The sequence below is a fragment of the Colobus angolensis genome, unplaced genomic scaffold (genome assembly GCF_000951035.1).
Source record: "Colobus angolensis palliatus isolate OR3802 unplaced genomic scaffold, Cang.pa_1.0 Scaffold37, whole genome shotgun sequence".
Taxonomy (NCBI): domain Eukaryota; kingdom Metazoa; phylum Chordata; class Mammalia; order Primates; family Cercopithecidae; genus Colobus; species Colobus angolensis.
The window spans coordinates 7876826-7902166 of NW_012117043.1; the positions used below are offsets into that span (position 1 = coordinate 7876826).

Consider the following 25341-nt stretch of genomic DNA (forward strand, 5'->3'; position numbering starts at 1 on the left):
AAAAAATAAGTCCAACATCTGAATGTTTGGTCTATATGACGCCAAGCATCCCATGCAGCTGATTCAGAGGCAACAAGAGGGTGTGTGGTGCTGACTGTTGGTGTGGACATTTTATAAATTCCACTAGGACTCTGAAAAATTTGCGTATGTAGAACATGTTACATAGACAACACTTATTTGAATCCTTTTGGCAAATCTACTTCACTTGACAAGAAAATGAGACATAAAGCATACCCTATCTCATTTAAGTAAAATCCTGCTTAGAATAGTGAGTGGCCTAGTTAATAGTGGTCTTGTGTAATATAGAATAGCAGTCTATGTAATAGTAAGTATAATGGCATGGAACGCTGACTCGATGGGTGATTCTGAAATATTTTCTGTTGTAATTGCTAAGCCATGAGCTAGATAGAGGATGGTATAGAAAGAAACAGATCCTATGTGACCTTAAAGGAATCTGCATTTGGGTTTACTCAACTTTAAAACATTTAACAGAATGAAAGGCACATAGCAATATCAATTTTCATTCCATGATACCGACACAGAGCTTAAAGTTCATAAGACAACTTGAATGAACCCTATTTTACTGGACGAAAACCAAATTAGGTGGGCTCTGAAACATTAACTAAGCTGTCCAGTGCCATCTAACTAGAGAATGATGGGGACCAGGTTTGATGCCTTTTGGCTCTAAATCCAGTGTACTTTTCACTATACCATAATAATGAGCATTTTATGTATATTACCATTTCTTCTTAGTAGGTTATAATTTTGGCAATCTGTACTGGATTTTATTTTCCAGCGTGGCTTGTGCAATAGTTATCACCACCAAGTATTTTTAACTGACAGAACAGCTTTCTATTGAGAAACAAATTGATGCATTATCCTGAGAAACTGGCTGAACTTTATGATACGAGGCCCCAAGAATAATCTACAGGTCACAGACAATTTTCAACTTGGAATCTGGAGGGCATTTGACTGTGTTAAAAAGACTTTGCTATTTTCAAATAAAGAGGCTTTCAGAACTTCCAGATTGTTGACTGTTGATATTAAGAAAGCTGTGTCTCTAAATTGTTCTTTTTTTCATTTAATTAATCCATTTCTTCATTCAGTCATTGATCTAGCCATTAAACATTAAGCATGTGCCAGCTATTGTGCTAAGTAACTGTGCCAGCTACTGGAGAGTAAGAGGTGAGATAGACAGTCCCCACCCTCAAGCATCGCAGAGTCTGGGTAGAAACAAACAGACTCACAATGAATTACGTTACAACATGAGAACCAGATCCAGGAGAGATGGGCAGTGTACTATGGCATGTTGAGGAAGGGCATCTGACTGAGGCCAAGGAGTAGGGAGATGGGCAGAGAAGGAGTAGAAGAGGATCTGGCATCTAGGCTGAAATGCAACACATGATTAGAAGTCATCTAGGTGTAGAGGAGGGTGGGATGCAATGGAGGTCTTTCTGGGCCAAGAAAGCAGCAGATCCAAAGGCACAGAAGGGTGGAAAAGCAAGGTGAGTGGAGTATGTGGCCAGAGTAGATGGGAATGAAAGACAAGGCTGGAAATATGGATAGAAGAGAGATCATGAGAGGCCTTGGGGGTCCACATTTTTACTGTTTGACTCACGTGGGGGATTACTTTTTACACCTAAGTCACACCTGCTATTGCTGATGCAGATTTACCCAAATTCCATGATTATGTGTACAAACAGCAAAACACACACACCATACAACACACATCACATTATGCCTACACTCTGAGGGAAGAGTAATAAACCAAAACTGTTCTGCATGTCGAGATACTTTCTCCCTCATAGATGGGAGTTGGCATCTTCACTCATGTAGCTTGTGTGCTTGTTCAGATTGTCTTCTAAGTCTGATGGATTAATATTCATAGGCATTGGAAAGGAAGGAAAAGGAAGGCAAACACTATTAGGTAGAGCTAAATGGACAAGTTCCCATTGATGGGCAGGCCTCATGGCACTGCTATGCTACTTTTCCCCCTGCAAAGATGTCAACAACACAAACTACCTTTAAACTTTCAGGAGCAAGCTACCTCTCAGTTCCTTGGTCAGTAGAAACCTGTTGCCAAAGGCACATCTTTCCAAGGAAACACAGGTATGGAGGTATGGAAGTTGGCATGGGTCATGGAAGAAGCCCACAGGTATGTGTGTTGAGAAAATGTGAATCACAGAATTATAAACCAGGGTTGCTGGAAGTTTTAGGAAGCAAGCTAGATAGCCCAGGAGCCAGCCCAGGGCTTTCTGTACCACTGCATGACTATTATTTGCTTCATGTATTGCTCGAGGCTGGACAGTGTCAAGTTTAAACAGTGGCTAGTGTCCAGATGAAAATCTGTATGCGTAGTGGAGGTAACAATGAGTCATTTCTGCTTGGCTCTGCTCTTAGAAAAATCTCTCTGAACAATGTTATAGGCAAAATTGGAATCTCGGTTAGAAAGGGTTTACCAACTTTCATTTATTAAGGTTCAAGTATGGGTTTCAAAGAGAAAGAATGGGTTGGGGGAGAAAAACCTGTTTATTCTGATGAGCTCAACCAGCAAGTATGGAAGTTAAATAACTCTGTAGACTTTACTAAGTGATTACTCCTTTTTTTTTTTTTTTTTTGAGACAGAGTCTCACTCTTGTCACCCAGTCTAGATTGCAGTGTGAAATCTTGGCTCACTGCAAACTCTGCCTCCCGGGTTCAAGCTATTCTCCTGCCTCAGCTTTCTAAGTAGCTGGGATTACAGGTGCCTGCCAGTATGCCCGGCTAATTTTTGTACTTTAGTAGGGACGGGGTTTCCCCATGTTGGCCAGGCTGGTCTCAAACTCCTGACCTTAGGTGATCCACCTGTCTCAGTCTCCCAAAGTGCTGGGATTACAGGCGTGAGTCACTGCACCTGGCCAATTACTCCATTTTTACTAAAAGTGTTATAGATAAAATAGGTGTTTGCTAAGTGATATTTCCACTCATTTGTGTTTACAACATGTGGTTACAGCCTAAATTTTGTTCCCTCACCCAAATCCATATGTTGAATTTCCACACCCCAGTACTTCAGAATTTAATTCTATTTGAAGTTAGGGTGTTTAAAGAAGTACTTAAGTTAAAAAACAAAGTCATTGAAGTGGACCCTACTCCAATATGACTGTGTCCTTATAACAAGAAGAAATGTGGACAGATGTGTACAGAAGAAGGACCACACGAAGGCCCAACGACAAGATGGCCATCTATAAGCCAAAAGAAAAGCTTAAAAGAGACCCTTCCCTCATAGTCCTCAGAAGAAACCAACCTTGTTGACACCTTGATCTTGGGCTTCCAGCCTCCAGAACTGAGAGACAATAAGTTTCAGTTGCTGAAGCCACTCAATCTGTGGTAGTTTGTGAGGCGGCCCTAAGCAAATAAACATAGATGCATACTTATTATGTATAGCTATTATTAAGTTTATAATGTGGACATTTTAAATTTGGTTACAGAACCCTGACTTCTTCTAGGTAGGGGAGAACTACCTCTCCTTAGTTTTATGTACTCCTGGTGAGACTCTAAATAAGACACCCTGCCCTGACTACACTTGGGGATGGGGTGGACATGTGACCCAAGCTAGGCCAATCAGACTTTCCTGGGACTTTGACTTTGAAGTGGAACTAGGATGAAAATAACAATAGAAACTTACCAGTGAAGCTGGTAAAGCTTCTGCTCTCACATCTGTGTTGCTTGCCTGCATCCTGCATTTTGGCAAGCATGGTTGTCCAACATTCCTGTAGACTCTGAGAGCTGTCCCATATCTTCTACAAAGTATTTTCCTTTAAGTTAGGAAGACACATTTTCTATGGCTTGTAAGCAATTATATTTCTAATTCAATTCATGATTTTTTTTTTACTGAAATCTAAGAGAAAAGTTAATTTTTTTTAATTTAAAATCTTTTCCTTGCCTAGTTTTCTTTTATTCTCCTCTACAGGGTTGATGCAATAATTCATCATTCAATAAATGTTTATTAAGCACCTATGTGTCATACATTATGTTAGCTGATTTCATCAAACTAGATGTCAAAGGATGTTCTGTGTAATGTGGGGAATTACGGAAATTTAGAAATTAGTTATTTCATAGATGAACACATTGCATTACATAGAGCCTGTATAAGTTTGTATTAGCAGCTCAAGCAAATTTCATTTAAATCTAGAATTTTTAAATCAGGAAGTATTTATTGAGCACTTACTGTGTATAAGTTTCATATCAAAGTAATACAGAGTGGGATACAAAATGGAAATAATGATTATCTTCCCTGAAGGCAGTTACTAGGACCCCTTCAGATACATTTCTCAATTAGTAAATAGGAACAAGTTCTGTAGTAAATGCCAAACCTTAAGAAAATGAGAAAAGTTATTCTGAATCCTGTTAACCCTATTGATACTACCACAATGGAATTTGTTGTGTTTATACTATGCTAAGCAATTTAATGCATTTTAATACTTACAGCAAACCACTGAGGTGGATACCATCATAATCTTTATTTTACAGAGGAGAAAACTGAGGTTGAATGAGACTAGGAAACTCTCCAGCAACCTTTATAGTTCTTAAAGTGGCATACAAATCTCCTCTAATTCTATTTGATCTTTGGCATCACCACCATCTCAAGTATTAGAGGCCGAAAGAACCCTCTTGTTTTTTCAAAATAGTTAACAAAACAGAACAACTTCACACCCCAAGGTTCAATAGCATTAGAACCTGTACACTATGTGCCACTGTCTCCTGTCTTCTCCTGGGTTTAGAACTTTGATTTATTTGATCATTCCCTCTTCACCTCTAAGGTATCATTACTGTTTCATTTCTGAGCCTGGAGGGTGTGAGCTTTGGCAGCAGTCTCTACCAAGACTGGAATTTCAGAATAAATCAATAGACATCTTCCACAGGATTCATTACAAAGGGATTTCATACTTATCATTACTTGGCTCCTAGACTAATTTAATGGAAGCAATTGGCAGTTCCCATCTCTTATAAAAGTTTCCATAAGACAAAACATGAGAGCTCTGTTCCATTTTTTTTTCCTGGAACTCTTTATCTCTTATGAGCATCAGTAATCAAAGTGGCATTTACTAGCTTGGCAAATGAATAAACCTTTACTTTCCCACAAGTTCAGTTGTAGGCATCAAGCTCTCCTAAAGTTTCCATAGCAAACAGACTGCTGAATGTTGTGGAAAATAAAGAAAAAGAAAAAAAGAAAGAAAGGAAGAGAAAGAGAAAAGAAAGCTAGCTATAAGGAAAAACTGTGTAACAAGGACCACACTGATCCTACATTAATTTCCTAGAAACTTGCAGAGTTTGTAATTTTTATCATTTACCTTTCTCTCCACCACACCAATTCCTAGGGGAGGGTTCATTTTTTATTCATTCTGAAAGTTTACCATCAATCATCCTCTTAAAGAGCTTGCCAGAAACTTGGACAGAGCCTCATAATAAAATTGCAGAGACAGAGAACTAATTGATTTCTATAAATAATGTTTAGCTGTAAAGATATGAAAGGTGGTTAGAACCACATGTATTAATCTCCCTTTTGCTCCATCTGTGTCTGCAAAAGCAGACTGTACCTTGACAAAGTACCCTGACTATTTTACCCTGCAAACACACAGCAGGAGATTAACACCAGATGGCCCACCCTTCCCATCTCTCTGCCCTGCCCCCACCTCTGGTCAAATCCTCTAATTACTCCTATCCCCCACCCCCACCCCTTTGGTTATATCCTATAATTTTAAGATGCTATTTCCATTACTATCCCTGCTCTAACAACATGCAGGAAAGTTGACCGTGCCCCATTTCTCTCTGCTCCTCCAGCTTTCTGTCTAACGAACAAAAACACAACCCAACCCCAAATGCAAAAGCATTTAATCAGACTGCAAGACTGACGATGTTCAAGAAAAACAGTAACTACTGGTGCTAAAGTGTTATTAATGCGTGTGTCTTGGAAAGGGGGAGGGTAGAGGTTAGAGTGTGTCTCCAACGGACACTCTCACGCACTACTAGCTTTAATCACATCACATAAAAACACTTACCAGTTATTACTTGTCAACATCTTATAAAACGGGAACAAAATTATATCTGGGGAAATATACGCTGGTTGGACAAAGGTAATGCTATAAATCTCATATTTATTTTAGAGTTGCTGAAGAAATGTTCAGAACTCACAGAAGTACTATCTGCTCAGGCTAACTGTGACATGCTGAAATAAAAGGCAAATTAGAGACAGGGCAGGGGCTGTGTGATAGATGTTCAATCCTAAATTATGAAATTAGGTCATTACAGACTCATGTGCTGACTCATAAGGGCAGCACTGGAGCCTGTTCAGTCAATCAACTGGTTCCAATCCCAACCAAACACAAAACAAAATGTCACACTTAACATGGAATATCATTTTCTCGATATTGATTAAATGCAGAATGATGACTTTCATTCAGGAGACAGGGAAAGTTCTCACACTAGACAGAATTCAACAAAATTGGCCCATTTCTTTCTCTTCTTCTATTTCTTCTTCCTCCTTCTCCTCCTCCTCTTCCTCTTCTTCTTTCTTTTTCTTTTTTCTTTCTTCTTTCTTCTTCTTTGTCTTTTTTTTTTTTGACCTAGACCATTCCTAGATGGTAGTAAATATTTTCTATAAATAAGAATGCTAGGGAATCTTGTTAATGGGGCAACACAAATGCCTAAATTGCTGTAAATAAAGCAATTCTGTATTAGTTTACTTCTGATGGCATCAAGTATTCCTGATAATCATCCTACTTGAAATATGGTAATAATTTTAAAAGCTTTCACAGATACCTTCCTTTTCTGTAGCTTTTTATATGAGGCAGATCAAAATTCCCCAAAGCTTTTATTTTAGGGGGGGAAATACATGCGGTGTTTAGCAATTTTAAGCCTCAGTAAAGTTAACCACACTTGTAAAAAATCATTTATTTTTAGCATGGGCTCCTCTGTAGCATTCCCTCCCTCTCCACATGCTGTGTCGTTGTCTGTCTTTACCCCCTTGAATCTGTTTGCTCAATTCATTTCAGCAGTTTCTTATTTTGATGGCACATTCCAAGAAAGTAGAAGCTGATCTAGCTCCATGTGCTTTGTCCAAGCTCCCAGTGGCTTAATGAAGGCTACTAGCACTGATAACAGGCAGCAGTGTTTTAGATTTGCTGACCTTTTCTTATAGTTTCATTTCATTTCATTTCTGCTAGGGTTGTAACCTCATCTAAGCACCACCAGAATGGAAGAAGGCAAATGGAAGGGAATTATTGTGGAGGCTAAGATTGCTTTTCTTCCTCCTTTTCTTTTTAAAAAGTTCTTGGGATGGGAGGATGAGCCCATGTTGGAAATGGACTATCATGCCACTTGAACTCAGTTACTGAACAACTTCTAGGAATTAGGCAAGATAACCATTGGGGTGTATGTGAGAGGAGTTGCTCAGTCTGTGGATTAACTAGAGTGTTAGGGCACTGGGTGATTGATCCAACCCGGAGTCCATGGTGTTCAAATGGCTGAAGCATTCCCAGCAAGTGAAAAATTAGCACATCTGTTCATTAGATCAGTGGGAGGAGCCTACTGAGCCTGAAACACCATGGCAGATGGGTCTGGTGGATTATTTAGCATTCCTAAAAGCTGGGGTGTTCTCCATGTAGGCTGGCTGGAAAGTTATGAGTGCCAAGAAATACATGGCACTATATTTATATTACCTGGAGTTGAAGAACTGTGTAACTCAGTTTCCACTGCTTAAGGCAACAAGCCTGAAATCGGGAGTGGAGAGGAACACGTACTGGTAAAGCTAAAGTTCGGATTCCACGTATCCAATCAAGTGAAGCCTCCACTGCTTTCTGACCTATAGATTTACACCTACAAATGTATCCTCAAGCACTAGATTAAAACCTTGAGGTAGGTAAGTAATCACTTGTCAAGACTGAATGCATCAGTAGGTTTAAAGGCAGTGGAGTCTGCATACAAGAGCCTATTTAAGTGCATCAGTGGGAACTTGGAAATCCAAACACCTGAAGCCAGGCTATGAGCTTCTTGAGTACCAGGCAGGGAAATAGTTCCTGGTAAGAAACCACAGTCCACACATACTCCTAAAGTCTCGAGAGAGGAAGGAGGGGTTGCCAGAAAGACCCATATGCATTTGAACTGTGGTCTCTGGGAATAAGCAAGCATTGTTTCCCAGTGTGCTAATGATGGTCATCTGGGGGTATAAAGTGATGAGCAGCCCTGAGGTCTGGCTGATCCCTGATAGGTGTGTCCCAGAGAGACCCACTCAGCAGTGCACATTCAAGATGTGGTCGTCAGATGAAGCTGCTGCATTTGCACATATCCTGAGCCCTCTACATTCCTCCTCACCTGTTTTAGATAGCTGTCTCTGGGGCCTGAAATAGCTAAGGGCAAGTATTTGGGATTCCCTTCTTCTCTACCCAGGTACCTATGCTCAGAGTCCCCATCCTCTCCCTTTTCTGTCCCCCGCCAGGTGACCAGTGTGTTTCTGTTGGCTCCCAGTGGCCTGAGATCTCTCACTGCAATATTCCACCAGGACAGTGCTCTGAATCCCTCTGTTTTGGAGACCTAGAGAGGCCAGCCCTTCCTATTTGGTAATATCTAAGCTAAATACAATAAAGCCATGCCAATTAAGGGAGAAGAATGGTGTAGATGGGGGGCTGGCAAACTTTTTCTGTAAAGTGTTGGCAAGTAAATATCTTGGCTTTTTTGGGTCATATGGTCTTTGTTGTAACTACTCAACCCTGCCGTCCTGGTGTGAAAGCAGCCACAGATAGTATATAAATGAATGAGCATGGCTGTGTTCAAATAAAACATTATTTATAAAACCAGAGAGCAAGCTAGGATTGGCCTATGGGGCTGTAGTTTGTTAACTCTAAGTGCAGAAGAAAGAACACGAGGCAGGAACAAAGAACCTGGCCCCTAGACACAGCCCTGAACTTAACCAGCTGCAAGACTTGGCACAAGTCACCTTACTTCTTCCTTTTCCACCTCCCACATTCCCAAAGGGAGCAAGGTATAAAGAGGATAATATATGAAACCCATCATGCACCTTACATTTCCAGTGGTCTTGCTCATCTGTGACCCATAGTACAAAGGTCATGGCATTAGTTTGGACAATAATGCTATCATTTTAAGCAGCTGCTTTGAGATGACATATGTAATCTCTCTGCTTTCATCTTCACAACTCATTGAGGTAGATAATGCGATCCTTCTTTAAGAGGTGAGGAAACAGGCCGGGCGTGGTGGCTCACACCTGCAATCTCAGCACTTTGGGAGGCTAAGGTGGGTGGACCTCTTGAGGCCAGGAGTTCGAGACCAACCAGGCCAACATGGTGAAACCTTGTCTCTACTAAGAATACAACCACAACAAAAATTAGCCTGACGTGTTGGTGCATGCCTGTAGTCCCAACTACTCGGGAGGTTGAGACATAAGAATTGCTTGAACTCTGGAGGTGGAGGTTGCAGTTAGCCAAGATTGCACCATTGCACTCTAGCCTGGGCGACAGAGTGAGATTCTATCTCAAGGAAAAAGAAAAAAAAAGAGAGAGAGAGAGAGATGAGGAAATGGAGATCAGGGAAGTTAAATAACTTGCCCAAATTACATAATAGGTCAGCCTCAAGATCAGGATTCAAATCCAGGATTCAAATCCAAGATCAGGATTCAATCACATTCAAGTTTCCCAGACACCATGTGACTTCCCACATAGGCTGCTTAGTTTCCAAGCCCTTCACTGTAACTAACCACTTTACAGGTAGGGTCTCTAAAACACTGTTCTCTGCACAGTTGCTGGAGTGATCAGATATAATTATTTCTATGTAAAAATTTGTCCAATGGCTTCCCATTGGTCCCTATCATGACCTACAAGGCCCCTGTGATCTGTGCTATCTCACTCCAACCTTCTGACCTCTCCTCTCTGCTTCACTCTGTTTCTGCCCCAGGCACCTTGCTTTGCCTTAAGACATGCCAAGCTGACTCTGAAATCAAGAGACCCGCCGGGCGCGGTGGCTCAAGCCTGTAATCCTAGCACTTTGGGAGGCCGAGACGGGCGGATCACAAGGTCAGGAGATCGAGACCACCCTGGCTAATACGGTGAAACCCCGTCTCTACTAAAGAATACAAAAAACTAGCCGGGCGACGAGGCAAGCGCCTGTAGTCCCAGCTACTCGGGAGGCTAAGGCAGGAGAATGGCATAAACCTGGGAGGCGGAGCTTGCAGTGAGCTGAGATCCGGCCACCGCACTCCAGCCTGGGCGACAGAGCCAGACTCTGTCTCAAAAAAAAAAAAAAAAGAGACTCATACTTACAGGGGTCCTCATCCTGGAGTCCATGCTATTCTCCCAGTGTAAGCAGGGCTCATTCCTTCACTTAACTGGTGCCTCAGCTTAGCTGTTGCCTCCTGAAAGAGAACCTTCCTGACCACACTATCCAGAAAAAAGGAAACTTGGCTTTCAGTAATTACCTGTTGATTGTTGAATAAATGAAAGACTATATTGGAATGAAGTGACAGAGTGTGTCTGGCTTAGGACCAGCTGCTTGGCACATTCCAAGGGCAGAGATTCAGACCTCTCAGCAGTGAGAAGCCTTGTCTCATGGAAGAAAGGATAGCTTGCTGGCCCGTATTGGAACAAATAACGGTACTGCTTTGTGTCATTCTTCCAAAGTACCTAATACAGGAGAAGTGGCACCAAACTGGGAGAGATTCGTCTCATGACTCTGAATGTCAGAGTTACAAGGGACCTGAGGAGTCCTCTAAGGTCCAGCATTTTCCAGCTTCCAGTCTCTGAGTCACTTCTTGCTCTACCTCTTCCTCTATCTGCTATGTCACTCTTTACAGCAGCTGTTCTTGACCAGACTGGCCTCCCTCTCCCAAACCCTCCTATCCTCCAGGCTTGAGGGTGGCATGAAGGCTTTAGATAACTACTTTTGTTGGGAAAACACTGTTTTCATTTAAACCCTTTCACTTGATGGATGAAGAAGCTGAGGGTTAGAGAACTGAAATAGTGTGGCCCAAGTTCTGCCACTAATTAGTGCCAGCTCTGAGCCTAGAGCCTAAGTCTTCTGACCACAAGACTAGTCCTAGCTCTACACTTCATGGAACAAATGGTAATAATACTCCACACTGTTCATTCAATTCAATTCTACAACTGTGAATGGAGCCCCTTAAATGTACCTGACCCCCTAACTGGTTAGAATCAGGGGTAAAATATTGGAAACTGTATAGTTCCTATCCCCAAAGGGTTTACTATGAATACACAGTAAAAGGAATAAGTGTTTTTTTGTTATTGCGGTGTGTGTGTGTGTGTATGTGTAGTGGCATATTGGTTAATAGGTTAATGCAGTAACCAGTTTAAACTCAGTGAGTACTTAAAGGTACCGATCTCAGAGGTTCCATAAGTAGTTATGCTTAGGTCTCATTCTGGATGTGATTTTATAAGGAAGGAAGGAAAAAGAAAGAAAGGAAGGAAAAGAGAGACAAGGAAAGGAAAACTGAGCAGTTCTCTGGCCTCCTACTTTCATGTCTTACTTGCACTTATCTCTGCTTTTTTCAAAAGTCTTAAGCTGCAGGTTCATTCTTGAGAAGCTTTTTGGTAAGGTCCTCATCTACTCTGAACTCCTAAGGGGAAGTGAAGGCACTGAATCAGTTCCTCCTGTTAGTATCCCCTACCAGGACCTCAGCCAGGACTTCAATAATAACCTTCTGAATTATTGTAGAAACCTGTGATTAGTATTAACCAAGTCAACAACAGGCATTTCTTCCATCAACCAAAGGCACATTTGAGGTCTTCTGGACCAACCTGGGTCAGTAACAGGGATTCCAATACCACCGACACAGCCCACAGGGTTAGTACGTGTCAATCAGTCCCTGTCCCGCCTAGCGCTGGCTCAGCTCTTCAGAGATGACCTCTTACAAAAAAAAAAAAAGTCCACTTCCAACTTTAAAAAAAACTTTACTTCTCCATCGTCATGACAATAAAGTCCATAAAAAGTGTAAGAGAGAGAGAGAAAGGAGAGAATCCATACAGGAGAGAGTGAGAGCACATGCACAGTCAGAAATCATGAGCAAGAGTTGGCATTAACATGGAGACAAGTAATCCCTGGTTTCCTTGCCTTTGATAAGGATAAAAGAGAAAATAAGACAATAAAGTAAAAACTTGCCTCTAGAAGCCTCTCTCCTTTCATCTCCCATTCTCCACCTCCCAAAAGACAAAGACACACATTACAGACCCAAACTACTTCGGATCAACACTTGCCTGTTTACAGAAACGAAATCAGCTTTCCCTCTGCCTGACCAGGGATGCTCACCAGCTCACGCCCGAATTCACTCGCCCACTCAACTCACATTTTCCTGCCTGTTGAATGCAAAACAATGGTCTCCAAACACCAATTACCGATATTCAGAACTGTTGTTTTCCTACCCTGGTTAGAGACGCCTCCATGAGAGACACGGGACTGAGCTCTTGAGTTGAAAGAGGACCTGGAGGGTGGAGGGAAACCCCTTTGCGAATGTCCACACGGTCCCGTTGCCAAGGGAACCCTGGCTTTATCCAGTGAGACTGAGCATGGCTGCCTCTCCCACGGCTTGGCTCCAGGAGTGTCCAGATTACAGTGCAGGGTCAAGAGGAGAGGCAGGGGAAGTGCCACACAGGCTTGGTGACAAAGAAATCGTTTTCAAAGAATGAAAGAAATGGTGAAAAATATCTTAGGAGGTGCCCGGTAGGGAGGGAATAAGTTTATCGATGATGCTGCGATCAGATTTGAGTTGGTCTTTGTGCCCCTGAAAGGGGTGAGATTCGAATGTATATCTGAAAGGAGACAGGGCGGGAAGGAGAGAGAGAGACGGAGAGAGGAAAGGTTGAAAGGGGTGGGTTTCAGCCTCCTTCTGCGGATGCTGAATACTAATCAGGTAAACAATTATTTAGTTAAGATGCTCAATTGAAGCTTTGGAATGGATTATTTTGGCTACTGCATTGGTTGGAGGAGCTGTCTGGCTATTTCCTAGAAGTCTGGTGGGAACTGGAGGGGAGATGATAATATCATCTTGATAGTCAAGCAAGTTTTTATTTGGCCTGCACTTTAAGGGCTGAGGTTGGCCTTGCTTTTCAGAGTGAAATCTCTTAGGAAATGTGCCAAAGGAGGCACATTATGTGCATGCTTATTTTGAAAACCCATTTGTCAAAGGAAGAGTGTGTTGAGCAGTGGTTTGGAGAGTTTGATTGGATCCTGATTCCTCACCTAGTGCCTGGCACAGTGTAGATGTTCAATAAAACATTTGCTACCTGAATGATTGCTAAAGAAAAACTTGTTTCCAGCAACTTGCCTGTCCAGCAAGGTATCAGGATGAGTACTTTGAAGCAGTTGAGGCTCAGGGGATGTGGCTTACCTATTGACCCACAGATGAATGGGAACGAAATAAAGGACTTGAACACAGAGCCCCATTACCCTTGATCATGATGTCTAACTGCTTTTTTAAAAAAAGAGAATTCAAGGGAACTCTCTATCTAGATGTGGCTGCTACTATACAGTAGGAAAAAAAATGGCAAGTAAATGAAAAGAAGTAATAACAGGCATCTCTGCAGGTGATCTGGGCTAAACATGGAGTGAGGCTATTCACACTGACAGTGATGTACTCAGAAAAATTAAACACACACACACATACACATACACACACATGCGCGCATACACACACACACACACACACATATATATATGTCCCTGCAAGATGGTGAGCTTCTTATATTACTCATCTTCCAAGGCTTAGCTCTGGCATCAGTTACTCCAGGAGCTTTCCATTACTATCCCCAGCTTCAGCTTCCATAGTACTTTTTACAGTTTTTCCTCAGAATGCTTATCAAATGGATTCAGTTGTTGCTGTATGTGTATATAATCCCAGGAATGGCCCTCTACCAGAATAGAATCTCCTTGATGGAAGGCACCATGCTTCATTCATTTTCTTTAAAAAAAAACTCTTTAATACTTAGTAAAATGCTTGTTACATAGGAAGTGCATGATACATATACTCAAGAATTGAACAGCAATGAGTCAATTTGTGAGTGTTTTGTTGAGTGTCAGCTACATTAAGATCAAGAAAAGATTCAAGTAAAGGTGAAGTTATAGTATCTGCCTGCTTCGAAAAGTTTAAAATCTATGTAAGATAAAGGTGACTTGGTCTTTAACATTACTTAGGCTTATTGCAGTAAGTGTAGCTGAGAGTAACAGAAGTAATGCTTTTATTTAATGGATAAAAACCAGCTCTCTCAGTGGTGCTGTTGGTCAGATGGTGGCTATGAAATCCCAGAAACTCAGAGTTGCAAAAAGACCCAGTTAGGCTTTCAAGGTACATGCTTATTTCTTCTTTTCAATACCCTTGGGTTTTCAGCCCATCTCCTCTAAAGAGACCCCATTTAAGGGTGTGTTTCGTAGTAGTAGACAGGCTGGAAATAGCCCCATCCCAGCACTTTCTCCACTTTACCATGCTGCTTATTTTATAAAAAGAGTAATCTAAATTCAACAAAACCTACTATCAAAATGCACAAATAACAACTGGCACATAGCCACAAACCCAGCATTTTAGACATTCATATCATTTGGGAATATCTGGACCCAGATTTCCTTCTTATTTTCTTCAGGGGCTGATGACACAATACATACTTTGCATGGCTGACAGTGCTAACCAGGGGAAGATTTTGACCAAAAGGAGCAAGGTACTATCCTCACTGCACCCTCATGATGAAAACAGCAGGTAGAGGGTGTTAGGTGCCAAAGTGAGTAATAGAGGACCAATGCTTTAAGGTCATGAGGAGGTCACAGATGAAGACTGAGGCCCAGAGAGGTGGCTGCATACTGAGTGAGCAGAGATGGGACTACACTCTTAGCCTAGAAATGCTCAGCTACAGCTTCGCTAGTGGGCTTCCCATGTCAGGTCCCTATCCCTCCATCCTGCCTCTCACTCTGTCCCCAGAGTGAGCTCTCCAGGATGATCATTCCACCTGCTCAGGCCACTCTGTTCACTTCCCCAGTATCCCAAATCCTTTCCCAAATAATCAACTAATTATTTCATCACATTCTTTCTCTTGCATTTTCCTTTGCCAAAATGTGACTCAAGTGACAGCAATGTCACTGATATCTCCCTGAATCAGCTGGCAAGATCACTCTGCTTGGGCTAGGGAGCAAGAAGTGAGACATCATGGAATGAGAGTCTTGGTGGAAGAAGGCTAACCTAGGGTTATGTTACACTACAGTGGCAGGAAGGGACAATATTTTGGTGCTCAGCATTCATCAGAAGGTGCTGAGCATTTTGGGAAGAGAATGTGATTAGCAGAAGAATGCCTAAAGGAAGGGAAAGGAATTCTAATTCAGTCATATCTACTACCCAAGTGCATTTATAATGTCTGGGCACCAACTAGCTTCTGCTTAAACCAATACCATTACCACACTTTGGGATCTCAAAGTTAAATGCCTAGAGAGGCCAGCTAAGTGAGACATATGAGGGCAGTGGGTTTTGTGTCAGGTAATAAAGAGTGCTAGAGACTGTGGCAAAATAGGGACCAAATGCTACATGTAAAGGGGGTATCAGTAACCCAGCTCCAGCTGCTTACTGACATGTGGGGTTCTGACCCAGGAACTTTTTGTATTTTCCAGGGCTTTTTATATTTTTAAGAGAAGCTACAAATGTGAAAATGTGTGAAACTTCCCAGCTTAATCATGTTGATTCCAAGTGTTAACAAACATTGTGTAGGTCAAAGAAAATTACGTATCAGTGGGCCACATCTAGTTTCTGGGCTGCCACTTTGTGACCTCTGCCCTATATGGAACTTTCCAGTGTGTGCATAGATATCTGCAGGCAGGGGTTTGTAGCTGTTGTCAGTAATTCGGGCCAAAAAACTTAGGTAGAAACATTCTCAGGGCAACGAGAGTCATACACAATGTCAGCATGCTACTCAACAAAAGAGAGGGTGATCCGGTGAATGGATAGAAAAGAATGGAAAACAAAATAATATAATAAGATCTACACCTCCTCAGAAAGCATGGCTTTGTTCGAAGTGGTAATGGGATTGACAAAGGCTTCCTTCCAACCTTGGGAGCTGGACAGCTCCAGAGGCAGTTTTCCCAAATCCTCCTGCAGGGCGGCTGGGCTTGTGGAGGGGTAGGGAGGGACATCGTCATGGAGAACAGGATTGCCATGCCAGGTGTGTAGACACACGTGTGGCTCAGGATAGGTTTTTCTTTATCTCACTGGCCTCAAGCATACTTCTCCCAGCTCTTAGCCAACATAACCTCAAGGCTTCACATCTGGGGAGGGGCTGACAATGATGAAATTCCCCTTTCGAAGGAAGCTCTTTCTTTACCTGTGACCACCCGTAGAGGTACTGGCACAAGTGCATGTGGCCCAGTCATTCACAGTGGCTGCCCTGCCTCTAGCCCTCTCTGTTTAAGCATGAGGAGGAAACAATGCTGGCCTTCAAAACCCTTTTCATCTACTTTCTCCCAGTGATGACACTATGACTTTACCTCCTGAGAACTCGCCTTTGGTGCCATTTCCGCTCTTCCTTTTCCTTTAGTTATGATTAAAGTCTCACCAGTTATTTTTCTACAAAGCTTACTCATCCCAAGACATCACTTTCTATTTCTACAGCCACCATCCTTTATCCACGTGCCCAAGATTTCAAATTCCTATTACTATTCATGGCCTGTGAAAAAGGGGTTTCTTGCCTCCAGTCTCTCCCCACTTGCCCCAAACACCACTTCCATCATGTCATCTCCTTCCCTATTATTTAGTATCTCAAATTAAAATACACAAACATGACCTGAAAAGACTACCCTCTCTCACCCCCCACTGCCTCCATGTATAGCCTATCCGGTTACCTTCAGGCAACAGAAAGAGAATACATTTTGGAATCACACAGATCCGTTTATGTCTTGACTCTGCCATTTGCTCCCTATGTGACCTGAACGAATTATATGACCTCTCTTGCCTGAAGTTACCTCATCTGAAAATTGGGAAATTAATACATAGCTTTCATGGTTGTTGGGAGAATGACATAAGCATATGCATGCTATCTCACTGTAAGTACTCAAAAAAACAGTAGCAGTCATTAACATTACTCTCCACAAATGTAGCCTTAAAGAGACAAAATAAGAGGGTGTTTACATCTGTCAGCACATGATAGAAATATCAAAAGAATCTGAAGCAAAGTAAATAATTAATGGAAATGTGCAGTTATTTGTTCTGCTATTGAGCAAAAGAAAATGTTTAAGAATTTATCAAAAGAGAAGATAAAAGTCTACTGCTACCAAGTTTTATCATTTTTTTTCCTCCTAAACATTTTAGCTGTGTCACACCTATGTTCTCCTCCAACACAGATAGGTGATTCTGATCAAAGTCCCTGCATGTCCCCTTGTAAACAACTAGAACATGCTCAACCTTGTGCAATCTGGCCTGCAGTCACTTTCCACCTTCATAGCACAATTAAGCATGGCAGAGCAGAAACATGCAAATTACCTGAGGTCAAACAAACCCAAATGTGAATCCTGTCTCTATTAAAGTCCTAGCTGTGGGACTGCAAGCAGGGTATTCGATCTCTCCAAGCCTCAGTCTCTTTCCTGTAAAATTAGGAGAATCATCCCATTCATGTAGGGAACGCTTTGAAAGGGATTCACCTATTTTAACTATGCAATAAATATTACCTCCCATTTTCTTTCCATTTAAGTGAACTCCAATGTTTACATCTGCTAAGAAATTTCCTTGATCAAGTCCTCTTAACGCTAACTGCTACTTTACTCTGTCTCATCAAATGAAATTTTAAAATTTTAGAGTTACAAGAAAAAAGAGTTTTTGAGTTAGACAGGCTTGGTTTTGAACCTGGTTTCAACAATAACTAGCTGTGTTATCTGGATAAATCTCAGTTTCTTTATCTATAAGACAGGAGTAACAACAGTTCTTCCTTTAGAGAGCCTTTATGAGGATTCAATGAAATAAGGCTTAGAACAGGATCTGGCAGAGGAAAAGGATCCAGCAGAGGGTAGCCACTCTTATTAAAGTGGCAAGTAGAAGAAATTGTAGCTAATAGGTTGAGATTTTTATCTTAACTTGACACAAATAGTCCATTCCCATAACCTCTCTGTTTCCATATCTGGAAACTGAAAATCATATACCTGCTTTATATCCCAGGAATCTTGTGAAGATGAAATAACATCATGGATATGAAGATTTCTTGAAACATGAAAAGTACAGTGATATATTTTGGCTGTGTCCCCACCCAAATCTCATCTTGAATTGTAGGTCCAATAATCCCCACCTGTGAACGGTGGGACCAGGTGGAGATAATTGAATCATGGGGATGGTTCTCATGATAGTGAATTAGTTCTCATGAGATCTGATGGTTTTATCAGGGGCTTCCCCTTTTGATCAGTACTCACTCCATTCTGCTGCCCTGTGAAGAAGGTACCTGCTTCTCCTTTGTCTTCCACCATGATTGTAAGTCTCCTGAAGCCTCCCTAGCAATGTGAAACTGTGAGCCAATTAAACCTCTTTCCTTTATAAATTATCCAATCTCAAGTAGTTCTTTATAGCAGCATGAGAATGGACTAATATAATAAATTGGTACCCGTAGAGTGGGGTGCTTCTATAAGGATACCCGAAAATGTGGAAGCGACTTTGGAACTGGGTAACAGGCAGAGGCTGGAACAGTTTGGAAGGCTCAGAAGAAGACAGGAAGATGTGGGAAAGTTTGGAACTTCCTAGAAACTTGTTGAATGGTTTGACCAAAATGCTGATAGTGGTACGGACAATGACATGCCCAGGCAGAGGTGGTCTCAGATGGAGATGAGGAACTTTTTGGGAAATGGAGTAAAGGCAACTCTTGTTATGCTTTAGCAAAGAAACTGGTGTCATTTTGTCCTTGCCCTAGAGATCTGTGGAACTTTGAACTTAAGAGAGATGTTTTAGCCGGGCACGGTGGCTCAAGCCTGTAATCCCAGCACTTTGGGAGGCCGAGACGGGCGGATCACGAGGTCAGGAGATCGAGACCATCCTGGCTAACACGGTGAAACCCCGTCTCTACTAAAAAATACAAAAAACTAGCCGGGCGAGGTGGTGGGTGACTATAGTCCCAGCTACTCGGGAGGCTGAGGCAGGAGAATGGCCTGAACCCGGGAGGCAGAGCTTGCAGTGAGCTGAGATCCGGCCACAGCACTCCAGCCTGGGCGACACAGCAAGACTCCATCTCAAAAAAAAAAAAAGAGAGATGTTTTAGGCTAGCTGGCAGAAGAAATTTCTAAGTGGCAAAACACTCAAGAGGAAGCAGACATAAAAGTCTGGAAAATTTGCAACCTTATGATGCCATAAAAAAGAAAACCCCATTTTCTTGGGGGAAAAATTCAAGCTGGCTGTAGAAATTTGCATAACTAACAAGGAGCTGAGAGTTAATCACCAAGACAACAGGGAAAATGTCTTCAGGGCATCTCAGAGACCTTCATGGCCAGGGGGTAAAAATGGTTTCCTGGCCCAGGGCCCTGCTGCTCTATACAGCCTCAGGACACAGTGCCCTGCATCCCAGCTGCTTTAGTTCCAGCCACAGCTAAAAGGGGCCAATGTGCGGCTCAGGCCATTGCTTCAGAGGGTGCAAGTCCTATGTCTTCGTGGCTAACACATAGTGTTGGGTCTGTGAGTACACAGAAGTCAAAAATTGAGGTTTGGGAACCTCCATCTAGATTTCAGAGGATGGATAGAAATGTCTGGATGCCCAGGCAGAAGCTTGCTGCAGGAGCTGAGCCCTTATGGAGAACCCCCACTAGGGCAGAGTGGAAGAAAAATGTAGGGTTGGAGCCCCCACATACAGTCCCCACTGGGGCATGACCTATTGGAGCTGTGAAAAGAGGGTCACTGTTCTCTGGACCCCAGAATGGTAGTTCCACTGACAGGCTGCATCATGCACCTGGAAAAACTGCAGACACTCAACGCCAGCCATGAAAACAGCTTGGGGGGGCTCATACCCTGCAAAGTCACAGTGTAGAGCTGTCCAAGACCATGAGAGCTCACTTCTTGCATCAGCATAATCTGGATGTGAGACATGGAGTCAAAGGGGATCATTCTGAAACTTTAAGGTTTAATGATTGCCCTACTGGATTTTGGACTTGCATGGGGCCTGTAGCCCCTTAGTTTTGAACAATTTCTCACATTTAGAATGGGTGTATTTATACAATGCCTGTACCCCCATTGTATCTAGGAAGTAATAGATACAATCAAAAAATAACAGATACAAAAAAGGCTCAGATATGAGCCTTTTGATTTTACAGGCTCATAGGTGGAAGGAACTTGCCTTGTCTCAGATGAGACTTTGAACTGTGAACTTTTGAGTTAATGCTGGAATGAGGTAAGACCTCAGGTTATTGTTTGGAAGGCATAATTAGTTTTGAAAACTTGCCTTGTCTCGGCTGAGACTTTGGTCTGTGGACTTTTGAGTTAATGCTAATGTGAGTTAAGACTTTGGAGGACTGTTGGGAACGCATGATTGGTTTTTAAATATGAGGACATGAGATGTGGGAGGGGCCGGGGGCAGAATAATATGGTTTGGCTATGTCTCCACCCAAAGTTTGCCTTGAATTGTAATTCCAATAATCCCCATGTGTCAAGGGTGAGACCAGGTGGAGGTAGTTGAATCATGGGGTTGGTTTCCCTGATGCTGTTGTTGTGATAGTGGGTTAGTTCTCATGAAATCTGATGGTTCTATCAGGGGCTTCTCTCTTTGCTTGGCACTCAATTCTGCTGCCCTGTGAAGAAGGTGCTTGCTTTTCCTTTGTCTTCTGCCATGACTGTAAGCTTCCTGAGGCCTCCCCAGCAAAAGAGGTGAGTCAATTAACCCTCTTTCCTTTATAAATTACCCAATCTTGGGCAGTTCTTTATGGCAGCATGAGAATGGACTAATAGTACAGGTTTTACACATCTGCTAGCAAAAAACGTTCTATTTTTCTGACTCCCTTTATGTCTGTCTGTTGGTCTGACAGCTCACTGAAGTCAGGGAAAGATCCTTTAATTTCTTTTGTGCCCATTGCATGGTTTCTAATTCCCATTGCCTGCTCAGTGCGTACTCACTGCTTGTTTCTCACCCATGCCTGCCTTATAGAACAAGATAAAATTAAAAACACCTACCCCTTTTGTGTGGGCAGTGTTTCTGCCAAGGCAACGATTCAGCTCCTGCCTGGTATGAGGGCCTGAGCTGCTCCAAGGAGAGGGGAAAGATTAAGCATCTGTAATAAATGTTCCCTAGCTAGAGAGGGCAAAATCACCTAACACTCTTGTGGCTTTTAGAAAAAAAAAGGGTAAGAGAAGAGAAGGAGGAAAAAGAAAACCCTGAGCTTTAAACAAGTGGCCAGGCTGTTTGTCATCTGTAAAATGAGGCGATGGAAAGCAGGAAAGGGCAGTGGTCCCTGGGTCTGCTTCAGGGATTCATGCCTCAGACGTCTGCTCCAATGCTCTTGGGCTGTCCATCTGCAATTTCTTTTTTCTTTAACAAAAACAGAGAACCCTCACTGGGCTGAAGTTTCCCACCTGGTCTGAGTTTTCAGACCTGGCCTAGGTGGTCCCTAAGTAAATATTTTTATCCTCACTCATTCACCTCCTCCTGAGGAAAAAAAACCATCTTTTTGCTCAGTGAGAGAAGAAAGCACCCAAACCAAACAACAGATTCTTTGCAGCATTTGAACCCTCATTCTAGGGACTCCCACGAGGGCATGTGGTTTAAATCAGAGTACCCAAGCTACTTGTCTATCTTATGGACAAATCTGATTAACATGGACTCAGAGAGAAAGTTTGGATGCATGCCAAAGTACTTTAGTGCCTGTGCAGACTGGTGCATGGACTCTTCCCATTACCCAATAGTTCTAGACATCCACCTGCAGGCAAAAAGTAAAGAAACAGCCTAACCTAAAGTGCAAACCATGGTGTACTCTTGATTTTTCACATGGAGCCCTTCATGGTTTCGCCATAGCTGGTAGATTCACTAGAAGTCCTCCTGCTGTAGACAGAATTTCTGTGGTCCTTTTGCCTCTGCATTCATTTGGTTTGGGCTGAGTAGTTTTTTTTTCAGATGCGCCTCCATTTGTGTCAGGCACTTGTGCTGGGCTGGAGGGATCCAAAGATGAACAAAAGACAACCTCTGCCCTCCGGAAGCACACTGCTCTTGTGATAAGGATAAAAATCCAGACTGATGATTATAAAGTGATCAGTTTGCTAGGGTTACTACAGCAGATTGTCACAAACTTGGTGACTTGAAAAAGACTACACTTATCCTCTCACAGTTCTGGGGGACAGAAGTCTGAAATCCAGGGGTCAGCAAGGTTCATTCTTTCTGGAGACTCTGCAGAAGAATCTATTCCATGCCTCTCTCCTGGCTTCCGGTGGCTGCTGGCAGTCCTTGGGATTTGTTGGCTTGTAGCTGCATAATTCCAATCTCTGCATTTGTCTTCACTTGGCCTTCCCTTTGTGTCACATCTCCCTCTCCTTTATCTTATAAAGACACATCACTGGATTTATAGCCCATACTAAACCCAGGATGACTTCATCCAAAGACCCTTGAGTTAATTATATCTGCAAATATCTTATTTCCAAATAAGGCCACATTCATAAGGTAATGGGGCTTAGGGTTTGGATATATCGTTTGGGAGAACACAGTTCAATCTATAGCAAAGATCAAATATGATATATACCACAAAAATAGAGGAAAGCACAGGACATGATTGTAGCAGAGAAAAATGGTCCATTGCAGCTGACTGAGAGTCAGGAAAGGACTCTAGAGGAGATGGCTCATAAGGGGAGTTTAGGGGGACAAGCTGGAGTTGAAAGGGCATACCACAAGAATATTTCACGTCAAAGCCTTTTGTAAAGCGTGTACCCACCCCATTGCTAAACCTAGCAACAAAGTGAAATAGGGCAAGGTTGAAAAACAACTCCCAAACTAACTTAGGCAAACAATTCCAGGAATCTAGAAAGCAGAACAGACCAGGTGAGCAGACTGGGAAAACAAGCCCCTGATAAACGTCATCAGTGTTTCAAAATGTAACCGAAATACCAGAAATGGCGGGAACCGATCATAATCAGCCAAATCACCTTGTTCAAATGTCAGCCAGTCCTAAGTATGATGTGTACAAAATCCCCTATGACTCTGTACCTGTTTACCCCGACTATAAAAATGCTGTCTGGAGCCCAGTTAAGGAACTTTCCCGCTCGTCTCATGACTAGTGAGGAAGTTCCAGGTTCGAACCTGTAATAAAGATCCTTGCCGCTTGGCTTTGACTCCGGACTCTGGTGGTCTTCTCTGGGGAATAAGCGGTCTGGGCATAACAGAGTGTGTCCCAAGGAGGGGCTGCTCGTGTGAAAGTGAAGAGGTTTGCAAGTGTCATAAAGGAGATGACTCCATCTTTGGTATTTGAGTGTTGGCAGGATCCTGGGATCCCTTCTGTGCTCAACCCCCCTCTCCACCACTGCCTTTGATACCTGAGAAGAAAGACCTCTCTGAGCTGGCTGGAATTTCAAACAGTGTAGCCTCTAGCCTACCATGCATGAAGCCCCCCACCTTGGCCTCTCATCTAAACATAAAAAAGCCCCAAACTACCCCCCAACCCCACCCCTAATTGTTCTCCTTCTCATCACTGGAATTCTTTGCAATGTCTTCCCTTTCTGAGAATCTCAGCTTGCTGTGAATACTAACTAAACATTCATTCATATTCATTGGTGAGTGTCATCTGTCTCAACCTCCAAAGGCATTCCTGGGTGAGTGATCAGATCCTGCCTCTGGGTAAACTGACCAAATAGAAAAAATGGTGGGAGTGGGGAATCATAGAGAGTTTGTGTGAATGGGTGTGTGGAGTGTGAGTAGGGTGGAGGAGAAGTTAGTTCAGATTGGAGAGGTAAACAGAAGGCAAATTATGGAGAATCTATCATAACAAAAGTCCTACAGCAAAACACAAACTGGAAAAGGTGTACCGAAGCCAAATAGCTCAAATTCACCTGTAAAACACAGATGCTGCTGCTTGGGGACCACCCTGGTTTTCAAGAAATGAAGGCTTAAGCATTAGGAAATACAGGATAGGATGGATGAACAAACAAAAGTCTGAAGCACAGAGAGCCTTCTAGAGTTGGAGCTTCCTGTCTTTAGAGCCAGAGTTTTCCAGGGTCTGAATTTCATTCTATAAGCCTGCTTGAGGTGAGTTAACCCTTTAGGCATGTGGTGCAGATGATTAAAGTTCTTGGGCAGTGTCCTTTAAGCCCATCACTAGCTTATAAATCTTATGTGCTTGCAAAGGCATCTTTTGTTGGGCCAGAGGAATGATTTACTCTTCATGGAGTGAACTTGGCCAATAGCTACTCTTGACATAAGTGTAGAGGGACAAAACAATAAGGAGATTTTCAACTGGTCATTTCCATCCAGTTGACAAAACTATCACAGCAGCATCGGTGTGACTTCTTTTTTGACTCCCATGAAACTGCCTAGACCATAAAGTAAGCCCTAGCTGGCCAGGTGCGGTGGCTCATGCCTGTAATCCCAGCACTTTGGGAGGCCGAGGCAGGCAGATCACCAGGTCAAGAGGTCGAAACCATCCTGGCCAACATGATGAAACACTGTCTACTAAAAATACAAAAATTAGCTGGGCGTGGTGGCGGGCACCTGTAGTCCCAGCTACTCATGAGGCTGAGGCAGGAGAATCGCTTGAACTCGGGAGGCAGAGTTTGCAGTGATCTGAGATCGCGCCACTGCACTCCAGCCTGGGCGATAGGGCCAGACTCAATCTCCAAAATAAATAAATAAAAAGTACACCCTGGTTATGAAAAAGAGGGGGCTATCTTACACGCTGACATGGGGTTGGAAGTGCTTTTTGATTAAGGATGTCTGAGGTTGCTTTGGTGTGAAACAGTTCATGAATTTGTGGCAATTATCCACCCCCACACTGTGCTGCTTCAGCTGAGGTCACAGCATCAAGGTGAGGATTTGTGTGGAAATTCAAATTGCACTGGAAGGCTGTGCTCAAAGAACTCCCCCCCCCACTTCACTGCCCCCCACCCCGCCCCACACACACCCTGAGGAGTTTTTGCGAATGATCTTTTATCCTAAATACCCCACCACTCCAGGAACACTATATGACTGATTCAGAAGGCCACATCCCACGCATTCTTGTTGTCCTTCCAAACTCATTATTTATGTGTGGCTTTGGATGGTCTTCAGAAGATTTGCTGAAGCATTCACACCACTCCAATCCAAAACTTCACTCTATTGCTAGACCATTCTTTATGTGACAGCTATGGCATCCCAGATCATTTTAGAATCAAATGTCAGGTACATACCC

At 42.7% G+C, this 25341-nt stretch overlaps 1 protein-coding gene across 1 annotated transcript in view; it reads right to left on the bottom strand.

Annotated features, from left to right (window-relative positions):
• ANKFN1 (ankyrin-repeat and fibronectin type III domain containing 1) overlaps positions 1-12469 on the bottom strand; it is a 331563-nt gene extending 319094 nt beyond the window's left edge. The window contains exon 1 of the mRNA XM_011953739.1: positions 12420-12469. Within this exon, the coding sequence (XP_011809129.1) occupies positions 12420-12440 (21 nt within the window). The 5' untranslated portion in view covers positions 12441-12469. The remainder of the gene's footprint in view (positions 1-12419) is intronic.
• Positions 12470-25341: the final 12872 nt, after the last annotated feature.